The sequence below is a fragment of the Talpa occidentalis genome, unplaced genomic scaffold (genome assembly GCF_014898055.3).
Source record: "Talpa occidentalis isolate TD23 unplaced genomic scaffold, MPIMG_talOcc4v2.1 talOcc4.12, whole genome shotgun sequence".
NCBI classification, from domain to species: domain Eukaryota; kingdom Metazoa; phylum Chordata; class Mammalia; order Eulipotyphla; family Talpidae; genus Talpa; species Talpa occidentalis.
Genome location: NW_023601212.1, coordinates 86,639,571 through 86,652,283, shown reverse-complemented (window position 1 = coordinate 86,652,283; position 12,713 = coordinate 86,639,571). Strand labels below are relative to the sequence as shown.

The following is a 12,713-nucleotide window of genomic DNA, read 5'->3' as shown; positions in this document are numbered from 1 at the left end:
GCAGGGGTTGAACGCTGGGTTGCGAAGCTGCCCGCGGCCTCTGAGGCGCCGGTTCGATCCCCGGCTGCTCCCCCGCCACCGGAGGAGGGTCCCACATGGCGCGCAGGCCTCTCCTGCCGCCCGCTGCTCCCCTCAGCAGTGTACTTCGGTCCTTCTGCCTGCTCTGCTCCCAGTTCTGGCTCTGGTGAATTCTCTCACCCTCCCGCGCTTCTGACTGTACCCAATGCATGCATAAACAAAAATAAATAAATAAAATAAATAAATAAATAAATAAATAAATAAAACATACCTCTATTTAAAAAAAAAAAGAAAAGTAGTAAAACTAAGTTTTGGACGGTGATACTTTGGGATTCTTGGGACAAGGAACTTAATGTATTCATTCAACAAACATGTTAGGTAACCACTATTTGTCATACACAAAGAGTAGGGATCTTTGAGAACAAGATACAAAGAATGACACAGATCAATGAATGTATGGGTGTACTGAGCTCGACTCCATTCCCAGCTGAGATGGGACCCACAAGAACATGTCGTCAGTCACACGGACTCTGTGGAGGAAGTTGGAGCATTGGAATGGCAGGGCTGGGCAGACACAAGGCTTTAAAGGTGCAAAGCTGCAAGAAAAATGCAAAAATAGCATCTTGCTAAAAAGCGTGGTCAGGGACCTCCCCGGTGGCGCAGCGGTTGAGCGCTGGGTTGCGAAGCTGCCCGCAGCCTCCGCGGCGCCGGTTCGATCCCCGGCTGCTCCCCGGCCACCGGAGGAGGGTCCCACATGGCGCGCAGGCCTCTCCTGCCGCCCGCTGCTCCCCTCAGCAGTGTACTTCGGTCCTTCTGCCTGCTCTGCTCCCCGCTCTGGCTCTGGTGGATTCTCTCACCCTCCCGCATTTCTGACTGTACCCAGTGCTTGTATAAATAAATAAATAATAAATCTTTAAATAAAAAAAAAAAGAATTATGTCAGGCTACCTGGTTCCACATCCAGCTTTACATTAGGTGGCTGTGTGGTCTGGGGCAGGTTAATAAATCTTTCTAAGCTTCTTTCTCTTCTGTAAGATGGGAATAATTCTTCTACCTACCTCAGTTCTTGTATGCATAAATAAATAAATCTAAAAAAAAAAAACAAAAAACGGGTTCTGTTACCTACCCTAGAAAGAAGAATGGATAAGGGACAACTAATTGTCTCAGGGGACATGGTGGGGGGGGGGGTCCTCATGAGGGTCACAAAGACAGAAGTCCTCAAGTATACACAAGTTGCTCCAAGGAGGAATGATATGATGAAAATTTCCAAGCTTAGTATACAGCACTGAGTCAGGGCTTATTATAGTTTCCAAGATTTCTAATCAAGGGAGTTTGTGATAAATCACATGATAGGTGATCAATCTCCTTGATCAAAAGGAAGAGTAATCTCTTATCATGGAAGAAATGTAAATTATTTTACAGTAAAGTCTTTCCCATATCCTATCCAGATTGTTGGGGGAGATCAGAGGAAAGTGGAACCTTCCAGCTCTTGGTAATGGACTTATAGAGGTCCAAGTCCTTTGACGAGTAATTTGATAGAACAGTTAGTCCCTGGTTTCTACAAGGGACTGGTTCTAGCACCCCAGGGAATACCAAAATCAAGGTGCTCAAGTTCCTTATATATAGTATTTTCATATAATCTATATACATCTACACTTTAAATCATCTCTAGATTACTTATAACCCCTTGTATGCTGTAAAAGCTATGTAAATAGTTGTTATACTATATTGTGTAAGGAGTAATGACAAGAAAAAAGACAGTACATGTTCAGTACAGATGCAACCATTACAGACCTAACCGTATAGCACTCATTTTTGACCCACAGAAATCCACCCATGGGGGACCCACAGATGTAGAGAGTGACTGTACTCAAGACTGGCTAGGACATGTTCAACATGCATTGATTCCACGCCTGGAAATAAACCTGAGAAAATCTCACCTAGGTGTCCAGACAGATCACTATATTATCATTGGGAATACCAATCTCCCAGGGCTAGAACCAGGTTTGGTTAGAAGGGACAGAAATCCTCAAATAGCAGTGATTTAAAGATACTGGTTCCCCATTCCCAGAAGAGCCCAGAGGTCAGCAATGTGGGGCCACTAAGACACATGGTGGCTGAAACCTAGGCTTTCCTCTCCCTTGTCCTCTCCTACGTGGCTTCCTTCCCAGGGTCACCTCATGTCAGTGGGGTTGTTCCACTTCCAGTCAGCAGCAGGAAGACAGCAAAGGAGAGGGGGACATGTGTCACTAACAGACACATCCTTTTCCCTCCCACAGACTCTCCTCATTCTGAACTCTCTGTGCTTTGCTAATAACCAGGGTTTCTAGGGGCCTCCCTGGTGACGCAAGGGGTTGAGATGCAGCCTATGAAGCTATCGGCAGCCACAGCAGCATGAGTTCGATCCCCAGGCAGGGAGCAACCAACATGGTGCAGCAGACCTCTCCTGACTCGCCCGCTGCTCCCCTCAGCAGTGTATTTCAGTCAGTCTGCCTGTTCTGTTCCCCGTTCTGTCTTGGGTGAATCCTCTCACCTCCTCCCAACACTTCTGGCCTGTACCCCAGTTCTTGTATGCATAAATAAATAAATCTTTAAAAAAAAAAAACAGGGGTTCTGTTACCTACCCTAGAAAAAAGAATGGATGAGGGACAACTAATTGTCTCAGGGGACATGGGGAGGGGGTCCTCGTGAGGGTCACAAAGACAGAAGTCCTCAAGTATACACAAGTTGAATGTATTTCCATTTATTCTGTTGAGACAGAATACATTAATGTATTCAAACAACGAACATAAGAAATCTGAAGGAAAAAAAAAGGGTTACACCATATCATGGACTATTTAAATGTGATAAAGCTCTCTATTTTTTCCCCCGCATTATAAGTACAAAGGAATGCCACATTCCAACAAAAAAAAATTTTAGGAAGGTAACATACTTTTGCCAAAATTATACATCAGTGGAAAATTAATGGCTTTATTAGTAGACAGCACTCAGAAAACTGGCTCATCATATGGCAAAAATAAAACCTGGCTCCCGCAAAGGTATAAATGATCAATAATTTAGAAGTCATAGGTCAATTTTTAGCAGCCAATACAGCTTGGCATCAACCAATGAGAATAGTTGTTTGACCGTGCAGACCAGATGGCAGCCAGCACACGCACCAGCACACACACCAGCACACCCACCAGCACACACACCAGCACACGCACCAGCACATGCTGGACTTCAGCCCTCATGAGCGCGTGAATATGAAAGGAGAAACTAGTAAGCTAACAGGAAAAAATGTAAAATAACTACTTTTTTTGTGTGTGTGGTCATATTATATATTCTACATTACTCTTTTTATAAGACAAATTCCTATTAGCTTTTAATTACCTTATCCTGATAATTACTTTTAAATAAGAAATCCAAAAGCAACAAATGACAAAATAACTAATTCATCTACATTAAAAATTTCTGTGCAATGAAGGATACCCCTAGGTATACAAGGACAAGTACCAACTGCCCAGAAACATAAGAGCAACTCTTGAGAATAAACTAAAAAAATAACAGGAAGCCCCTATAAGAAAATAAGCAAAGATAAATGAGCAGTTTAGAGAAAGGGAAACCAGAAGATTGATAGATGAAGAAATTCCCAAAATTACCAGTTATTAGAGGAATGTACATTAAAACACCGTACCACTTTATACCCATTAAACTGGCAAAAATTAGGAAGTGGGGCAATAGCAAGTGCTAGAGAGGATGAGATGTGGGGTGTCTCAGTGGGGATGAGGGGTGTCAATGATCATGCTAAAAAGAAATTAGAAACTAACCAGTATGGCCCACCATTCCCTCCTGGGTACCTGGGCCAGAGAACTTTTCACACTAGCACAGGAGGCAACACATGACAGGGTGGCCTTGCATATGTGTCGGGGATTTGGAAGCCGCAGGGGTCCACAACCTAGCAAAGGTGCAAGTACAACACAGGGACCCCACTGTAGAAACACCACAGGGCAGTTCAAAGCAACAAAGCAGATGCAAAATAAGCAACAGCGTAATGTCTACAAAATGATGAAACATGTAAAAAGTAGTCACACTAATAACACATTTTACAAGGATACATTCATATTCAAAAGCCTGTAATTAACACTCTAGAATGGGTGCTTATGGGTGAGGACGGTGTGAAGAAAGCAAAGCCATAAAAGTGGAAAAGCTTTGCATGGACCATAATCCTGAGACTTAAAACAAAAAGGTGGAATGTGTTGATATGCCTTAAAGAATGTGTGTGTACCAGGAAGGCAGCTGAGAAAGATAACCAAGACTGAGGGCCACAGAGTAGCCCACTGTCTGCCTATGCTTAAGCTAACGCACATGTGAGCAGGACCATGGATTTTCTGCAAGCTAAGGACCCACATCTGTACATGCACTGCAAGCAAACTTCACCCTCTGCCCCCAAACAACACTAAGGCCGTGGCCTGGAACCCCATACCCAACCCTCATATATTTCAGTTCACTCTTTAAATATGAGCAGCTTCATAGGACAGACGTTTCAATGAAGGAAAGGGTGACGGTAGACATGAAAAGTGAGGGAAGACATCTCTGTGTCCCAAGAGGCTGCAAAGCTCAGTACATCATGGCTGGAGCCACAGTCCACCCAGAGTAACAACCCCACAATAAACCAGGGAACTAATGGCTTAAAGCCAGGGTCAGAGGAGAGGAGGCCAAAGATCACTCCTGCTGCATCAGCTTATGTCAGCCCTTATAGGGCCATAGAGGGAGAGTCCCCCCCAAGTCCAGGCTGGGCCTGCAAACAGGGAGTGGGGTTTCAGCCCCAGACCTCAATGAGGTCCCCAGATTCCATGCCCAGATCAGTTGGCCGCTCCTTGCCTGAGAGCTTTGTCCCATCAAAGAAGAAGGAGAGCTTGTGGCCTGAGAGTCCCATGGCCTCCTCGTAGCGGCACATGAGGGTCTTGAGAGGAGAATCCTGAAGAGGAAAAAGTGGATGTTAAGAATTGGAAAAGAGGAGTTGGGGAACATGTAGGGACAGAGGACTGGGGACAGGGAGGACAAGGACTGAGTCAAGTCAGTCCACCAAAGGGAAGGCAAGTAGGCAGAGAAGCCAGTAGTTGGTTTCCTCTAGAAAATGGGTCATAGAGCACCAAGCTTAGAAGTGGGGGCTCTGGGTCAAACAGCTCCTCCAGGGCCCAGCTCCTGACTCACCAATGGAGACTCGCATTACAGTGAGAAGCGGCTCCATCTGAGCTCGATCTACACTGGAGGCTGGGCTCTCCGGCTTTACTAGATGTGACCTTAGTTACGGGTTTGAATTACTTCCCCACAAAAAGATACCTGTGGTCCTATCTAACCTCTGGTGCCTCTAAATGTGACTTTTTGGGAAGCAGGGCCTTTGCTGATATAATTCAGTTACTATAAGGTCACACTCATAGGTGGATATTAAGTCACGAGGAGAGGCCACCAGGTAGTGACAGAGGTAGAGACTAGCATGATGAGGGCAACAAGTCAAGGAAACTCCAGACACCACCAGAAGCTACAAAAGGCAAGAAAGGATTCCACCCAGAGTCCAGGAAGCATGTCCCTGTGATGCCTCAATTTTAGGCCTCTGGCCTGAAAATTGTAAAGAATAAATTTCTGCTTTATGCCACCTAGTCTGCATTTTTTACAGCAGCTCTGGGAAGCAAACATAGCAAGTCACTCTACCTCTCTAGACCTCAGTTTTCTAATTTGTTAAATGGGGTAACAACAGTGCTTTCCTGTAAGACTGCTGTGAACTTAAACAACACCCTGAATGTAGCTATTCTCACTTAGCACAGAGACGGTCTTGCAGAAATGTAGCTGTGTTATCTTCACCGGGCTTATTTGTTCCTGTGCATTTTAATCAGAAGAAGAGTTAGGAAACAGAGAATGCACAGACCAGAGCAGAGTTTCTCCTCAAAGCGGGGAAGGAAGCTGAACCATGGGATTTTTCCACTATCCAGGATGAGAGCTGGAACACCCAGACCACCGAGGCATTAGGATTAGGAGGCATCTATCCAAGTCCTGTCTGACAAGAAACAGTGCAGAAAGGAGGAAGTGCATGGACAAAGTCCCTCCCACTCACTGGAGACAGCGAGACTTCCAGCATCTGGTGTTTCTCCTTCCCCTGCACCCGCAGCTGGAGCACCTGGGATGTCTCTGTAGCCTCCGGAGAACTTGCTAGCACCACACAGTCTGTGGAAGGTGGATGAGGAGGCCAAGTCTCAGTCTGGGGGTGGGGAGGGGGAACCCCCTTCTGGGCCTTCCCCAAATTTTCCCCCTGTGGTTCCACCTCCTTGTCATCCTCTCACCGATGATGTCAGCCACTCCAAGCTTTAGGGTCCTGGGAGTGGCAGTAGGGGGCAGCTCTGTCTCTCCAAAGAGCAAGAGGATCCTGCTTGGGGACACCCCAAGGTGGGCAGCCATGTGGTCCACCACACTCTGTAGGGGCTCCGACTGGGAAGGGGGAGAAGAAACAATGAGGGCTTTCTGCCTAATGTGCCCTACCCCACCCCACTCCCCAAAACAAGTTTCTGGCCTTTGCTACTTGCTCAGCTCCTGAGGTGTGAAGTTCATCATATTTACCTGGCAAGAGAGAGAATAAAATGTCAGTAAAGGGGTTCAGGCAAGTAACACAAAGAGATGAAGCAGCTGTGGATTAGGAGAAAAAGAGAGAGTGGCGGGGACTGTAGCAAACGAACTCACATGCCCCCCCTGAACAGGCAGCTGTTCTGCAGCGCCCGCGGATTGGCACCACATGGGAACACGGGCTGGGATGACTACATCTTCCTCCTGAAGAGAAGTCAGACGGCTGGACCTCTGTATGAAACCCCCCACTGTAAAGGTTGGCCACGAACTCCTATACTTTAAAAGCACTCTACAGAGCAAAACAAGATATGCCTCCAATGAGGCTACAGGGTCACAGCTTGCCACCCTGGCTCAGCTGTGTGCCCAATGCAGGGTTACTGCTCAACAAATGGTCATTTGTTGTTCTTGGTTTGGAATCAGGGTGTTCCCTACTGTAACAATAGTCTCCACCAGGAATGTGGGGGAGCTCAGAATGACTGAGTGACATCAGTGCCTGTAATGCAGCAAGAGCAAGCACAGGTCCCAGGGAAGGGAAGCGGGAGAGGACGCACCCCTCAGGAGGGAACGACCAAGCAAAGCTCTTAGGATGCTTAAGCAGAGCCTTGATGAATGGACAGGATGTTTGTCAGAAAGAGTTGGGGTGAGGAACACCCCGACAAAGGGAAGAGCAAGCTCACAGGCAAGAGAACAGGAAGGGGCAAGAAAGCAGCCTCTGCTGCCCAGACACCACAGTGCCACCTCAGGCAGCTCCCAGGACCTCCTCCCACAGGCCCTTCAGGCACTTACCATTCTTTTTTTTTTTTTTTAAAAAGATTTATTTATTTATGCATACAAGAACCGCGGTACAGGCCAGAGGTGCTGGGGGTGAGAAGATTCACTAGAGACAGTGTGGAACAGAACAGGCAGACTGACTGAAGTACACTGCTGAGGGGAGCAGCAGGCAAGACAGGAGAGGTCTGCTGTGCCATGTGGGTAGCTCCCAGGCCAGGGATCAAACTTGTGCTGCAGAGGCTGCGGATAACTTCATAGTGCTGTGCTTACCCCTTGCGCCACGAGGGAGGCCCCAAGGCACTTACCATTCTGACAGGCAATCTGACCACGTCAGTCCGGCAACGGATTTTGAGGGGGAAGAGGCGGGGATTCTCGGGAAGGGTGGGCCCCTCCACTAGGACCACCTCGTCCTCTTGGCTCAGGAGGTCCTGGCCCCGGCGCTGCTTAGGACTCAGGCAGGATCGGAGATCTTGGAGGCGCTTGTTCACCTCCCTAAGTGTACAAGGACTTTGGGTCAGCACTCCCCAGACTGCCGCGTTCCAACCCAGCCAGCGTCCCCCTGCCCTTGGCACCTTAGCTTCTGGAGTGCCCGAGTATGTTTTCTGCTTTTGGTCCTTGACAAAGGTGTGGGCAGTGGCGAGACATCTTGAGACCTGCAGAGAGAAGAGAAGGGGGATGGAAGAAGAGGTTATGAGTTGTAGGCCCCTGGGCGCTAGAGCTAGACATCAGAGGAAGCACTTCTGGCAACATTCTTCCTACTGGAAGACAGCAGGTGGGGAAGCCAAGGAAAATCTGAGTCATCATTTTTATACTTATATGACCCAACTATTAGGAAGGAAAATAAATCCAGCTTTTATGATACATCACTTCTTGGGTGAGAGATAACATCCAACACACCCCAGCACTCTCATATGCCCAGTAAACTCTGGAACCACTCAGAACCTCTCTGACACAGCTGCTAATCCCACCCCCAGGTACACAAGAGGAAAGGGAAGCATGGAGAGCACAGGCGAGGGCAGGTAAGAGACAGCTGGCCACCGGGACAGCATACCCTTAACCCCACACTGCCCAGGGGGCCCTGAAGGAGCGCTGTCATCCTCCGGAGATGTCAACCCCACCTCCTCTCCCCAGAGCTTTCCCTCACCTGAGCCTCAGGCTCCTTCCAACCTTTCACCTTACCCTTTCAGGAGCCACCCACAGGTCCTGCCCACCTCAGCCTACTTCCAACTCCCTTTATGCTCCTATGGCCCTGCGCCCCCGTACTCACAGAAATATTGTTTTCTTCTCTTCTTCATCCTCGTTCCTTAGCTGCTTCTTCCAGGGATAATCTAGCAAAGGGGGCTCCTCAGCACGGGAACTATTAGACTCTGCCATGTCTGTGTCTGGAGGCAGAGGAGAAAGTGGAAAGGGTAAGCCAAGGAGGGGAAAGGGAGCTGAGGAGAAACAAGTCAGGGGATTCCAAAGGTCCTGAAAAAGGAGACAGCAGGACCCCCTGATACACAGAGACGAATACTGGAGGGAGGTTCAAGAGATGTCAGTCAAGAGGGAAACAGCTAACTCAGAGAAAGGGATGAGCTGGAGTTTGTCAGGTCAGAGCTGCGAGTGTCCTAGCCTCATGCTAAGGTGGGAGATGGCATGCTGAACAGGAGCAGTCAGCAAGAGGCCTGCTCCAGCTGAAGCAGGGTGCTCTCTCTCACTTGTTTGGTCACATGCACCCCACCAATAAAAACTACTGAGCACACAACCCAGAAACTAGATCTGTACTATACTACTATGTGTGTTATGGGACATACAGTAAAACAGGTTTTGTCAAAGGATGATTTTTTTTAATGTTTAATTTTCTTCCCGTGCTCAATTTGGTGAGTATAGAGAGATTATGTGAGTCTAGGGTGGGTGGGGAGGCTGAAGCAGGGAGGGAGTAAGGTGTAGAGATAAGTACAGGCCCTGAAACCCATGTTTCTCAAATTTCATCTGTGTGAGTGTTATTATCACATTCTGCTATATCTCTGTATTGTTACTCAATGCTTTGCTTTAAATCACTCCTTTTTTTTTTAAAGTTTTTTTTTTTTTTTTTTATAGAGGCATGCTTTTTATTTATTTGTTTGCTGGTTTGTTTGTTTGTTTTTGTTTATACATGCACTGGGTACAGTCAGAAGCGCGGGAGGGCGAGAGAATTCACCAGAGCCAGAGCGGGGAGCAGAGCAGGCAGAAGGACCGAAGTACACTGCTGAGGGGAGCAGCGGGCGGCAGGAGAGGTCTGCGCGCCATGTGGGACCCTCCTCTGGTGGCCGGGGAGCAGCCGGGGATCGAACCGGCGCCGCAGAGGCCGCGCGCAGCTTCGCAACCCAGCGCTCAACCGCTGCGCCACCGGGGAGGCCCTAAATCACTCCTTTTAACTTAAAATTCTTATAAAAGAAAATCAAGTTTTATTCTCAAATATAGAAGCTCTTTCTATTTGCTTGCCATCCATAAAGATCATCACTAACCATAAAAATAAATACTGTGAAAATAAATCCTAGATGAGAGGTTTGCAACCAGCGGCAATTTTGCCTCCCAGGAGACATGTGGCAAGGTCTGGAGAATATTCTGGTTGTCACAATGAGGGGGAGGGGTTTGGAATCTAGCTGGTAGAGGCAGGATGCTGTTAAACTCCCTGCAATACACAAGTCCCACACAACAAAGAACTCTCCAGTGCAAAATGTTAGTACTGAAGCTAAGAAATTCTGTCCTAGCCAAATATGGCATTTGCCAGAGGCCTGAGATTCTGCATCACTGACAAGCTCTAGGGAGATACCCAACACTACTAAACCCAAATAGCAAAAACAGAGGAATCTTTTCAGTAATGCTTCTCCATTTCAGTTACCATCCTAAACCAAATAAGGAGCCCAAAAGAAAGTTCTCTATATATTCTCTTTAATTACTGCTCATCAAAATTGACATAGGTCTAAGATTACTCCCATTTTCCAGTTGAGGAATTGAAGCACCAAGAGAGTAATAACCTTGACTAACTTCACACAGCTATGAAGGAGGTAGAGCTGAGATCCAATTCCAGACCAACTGGTTCCTAAATCTGTTATTCATCATCCCACCATTCTCCCTCATGGCACAGAAATCTTGGTCCAAGTCTGCATCTGCCCACTGGATCACCTTATTATACTTGATTCCCATTCACTGCTTTTTTTTTTTTTAAAGGTTTTTTTTTTTTTTAAGATTTAAATTTATTTTTATATAAGAGCTGGGGTATAGGCCAGAGGCACAGAAGGGTGAGAGGATTCACCAGAGACAGAGCAGGGAGCAGAACAGGCAGATGGACCGAAACACACTGTTGAGAGGAGCAGTGGGCGAGACAGAAGAGGTCTGTCACACCATGTGGGAATCTCCCTGGCCGGGCAGGAATCGAACTGGCAATGCAAAGGCTGCAGATAGCTTCACAGTGCTGGGCTCAACCCACTGTGCCACTGGGGTGGCTCCCCCATTCACTGCTTTGAAAGATTTGCAAAAATCACACCACTGGGGTTGGGGGGACAATACCGGGGAGCCCTGATAGGATTAAAAGAACACCCTGGTGGCTCCTGAACATTCCCAAGGAACCTGCGCAGATGTGATAAGATGCTACAGATTCTTAGCAACCTCCCCCCTTCCATGCCCGCCCACCACCACCACCACCACCAAAGGATTACAGAATCAGAATCTCAGAATCTCAGTGGCACTTGGAAATCCATGTATTAGCACACGCTTATGCCTGTGAAAGTTGGGAAAGGCATTTCCTGTACCTTTTCGGTTAAAAGCCAACTCCTTTCAAGAGCTTTTTTCTGGCTAGGAAGCAGAAGTCACCTCTCCTGTGCCCTTCCCCTGAGTCTCAGGAAACAACTAAATGCAGGGACGTAAACTCCAGAAGGTCACACCTCAGAGAGGCCAGCTCTGGGTGCCTCTCCCAGAAAGTCCTCCCTTACCTTCCTCAGTCCCTGGGGGGCAGAGTTTCAGGAGGGGCAGGTGATCTGGGATGAGATGGAGGCTGCTTTTCACCTGCAAAGACAAAGGTGGGACAATGTGCCTGGGTGCTTCTCTCTCACAAGGGTTTCTCCCAACTCCCAAGATCTCCCTGAGGATGCAAACACCACAGCCCCCTCCTGGGGATTCGGGAGCACAGCTTCCCAGGAGGCAAAATTGGAATACCCCCCCACCCCCCCACCCCCCCACACACACACTCCCTTTCCCTGAAGTACTCTGAGGATGCAGCTTAGTTCTTTTTTACCAGGCTGCTGGCCATGTCTTTATCTCGCACCCTGGGGAACCCAGCCCCACAGCTCACCCTACCACCGCAGGACCCCAACCTCTTGGTCCTCTCCGAGCCTCCGGCACCCAATACCCCAGCTTCGTGGACCTCCTGCGATGGTTCCCTAACTAGAAATCCAACACGCCCCAAACCCCAGTCCCAGCTCCCCTCAGCCCCCTTAGTCCCGACGCTCCCCGGAGTCCCAAACTCTCAACACACGACAAACCCCTGAATCACCCCGGAATCCTACACCTCTCTACCCTCAAGACCCTAGACCCTGCTTCTGTTTAGTCCCCCGAGACCTACCTCCGAACCCTCTCCTCAGCACCCCTAGCCCCAGCCCTCCCGCGCTCGCCCTCCCGGGACTTGGCAGCACCTTCCCCGAGTACACCGGAACCGCCGGCGCCTCCCCGGGATCCAGCAGCAGCCGTCGCCGCCGCCGCACCGGGGCCCGGGGGGCGTCATCCGGCCGTGCGTCCGCCCCTTCGCTGTCGCTGTCGCTGTCGCCCCGAGGCGCGGCCGGCACCGGGGGCTCCGGGAGCGGGACCTCGGGCGGGTCCGCGGCGCCGCGCGCCGCTTCGACCTCCACGATATCCTCATCGCTCTCGCTGACCAAGTCCACCAGCACCGAGTCCAAGGTGCGCCGGGCCGGAGACCGCTGCGTGCGAGGACGCCGGCCCCGGCCGCCCCGGGCCCCGCGAGCACCGCGGCCGGCCCCGCCGGCTCGGGGCCGCCGCCCGCGCTTCCTCAGGGGCTCCGCCATGGCACACACCCGTCCTCCACAGTTGCCCGCCTCTACTCCTCTCGCCCGGCCCCCTCCAGCGGCTTCTGCCCCTTATTGGGCGAACGAGCTGCTAATCAACATGTCTCCCCGCCCACACTATCTAGATTCGCCTCCCGCCTTTCCATTGGCCGCTAGACCCGCCCATCACGCAGCCACCACTGAGACCAAGGCGCCAAAGATTCTAATCGGCCTCCGCGCAATCAGTGGAGGTGTGGGCTCCGCCGGGCTCCCCATTGGCCGGGCGGCCGCTCTTCTTGACAGACTTGCT

The 12,713-nt window shown here is 49.5% G+C and overlaps 1 protein-coding gene across 5 annotated transcripts; it reads right to left on the bottom strand.

Moving 5' to 3' along the window:
- Positions 1-2,647: 2,647 nt before the first annotated feature.
- NFATC2IP (nuclear factor of activated T cells 2 interacting protein) lies at positions 2,648-12,424 on the bottom strand. 5 transcript variants are annotated; one of them, XM_054693773.1, is made up of 9 exons: positions 12,038-12,424; positions 11,339-11,411; positions 8,653-8,767; positions 7,958-8,038; positions 7,691-7,877; positions 6,732-6,845; positions 6,578-6,611; positions 6,338-6,482; positions 6,183-6,221 (listed from the first exon to the last, which is right to left on the bottom strand). In XM_054693773.1, the coding sequence occupies exons 1-8, from the start codon at positions 12,422-12,424 to the stop codon at positions 6,346-6,348; spliced, it is 1,128 nt and encodes a 375-aa protein (XP_054549748.1). In that variant the 3' UTR covers positions 6,183-6,221; positions 6,338-6,345. The 5 variants fall into 5 exon arrangements, with proteins under 5 accessions (XP_037363272.1, XP_054549750.1, XP_054549751.1 ...); XM_037507375.2 differs by lacking the exons at positions 6,578-6,611; positions 6,732-6,845 and adding an exon at positions 2,648-4,977 and having other exon boundaries at positions 6,112-6,221; XM_054693774.1 differs by lacking the exon at positions 6,732-6,845.
- Positions 12,425-12,713: the final 289 nt, after the last annotated feature.

Coding starts and splice junctions, on each gene's coding strand:
- NFATC2IP (XM_037507375.2), bottom strand. CDS start 12,424: ATGGCGGAGCCCCTGAGGAAGCGCGGGCGGCGGCCCCGAGCCGGCGGG. Junction 6,483..7,690: donor TCAGATTGCCTGTCAGAATG/GTAAGTGCCTTG, acceptor CCCCCTTCCCAG/TCGGAGCCCCTACAGAGTGT. Junction 4,978..6,111: donor TGGAAGTCTCGCTGTCTCCA/GTGAGTGGGAGG, acceptor TTTCCTCTTCAG/GATTCTCCTCTCAAGACCCT.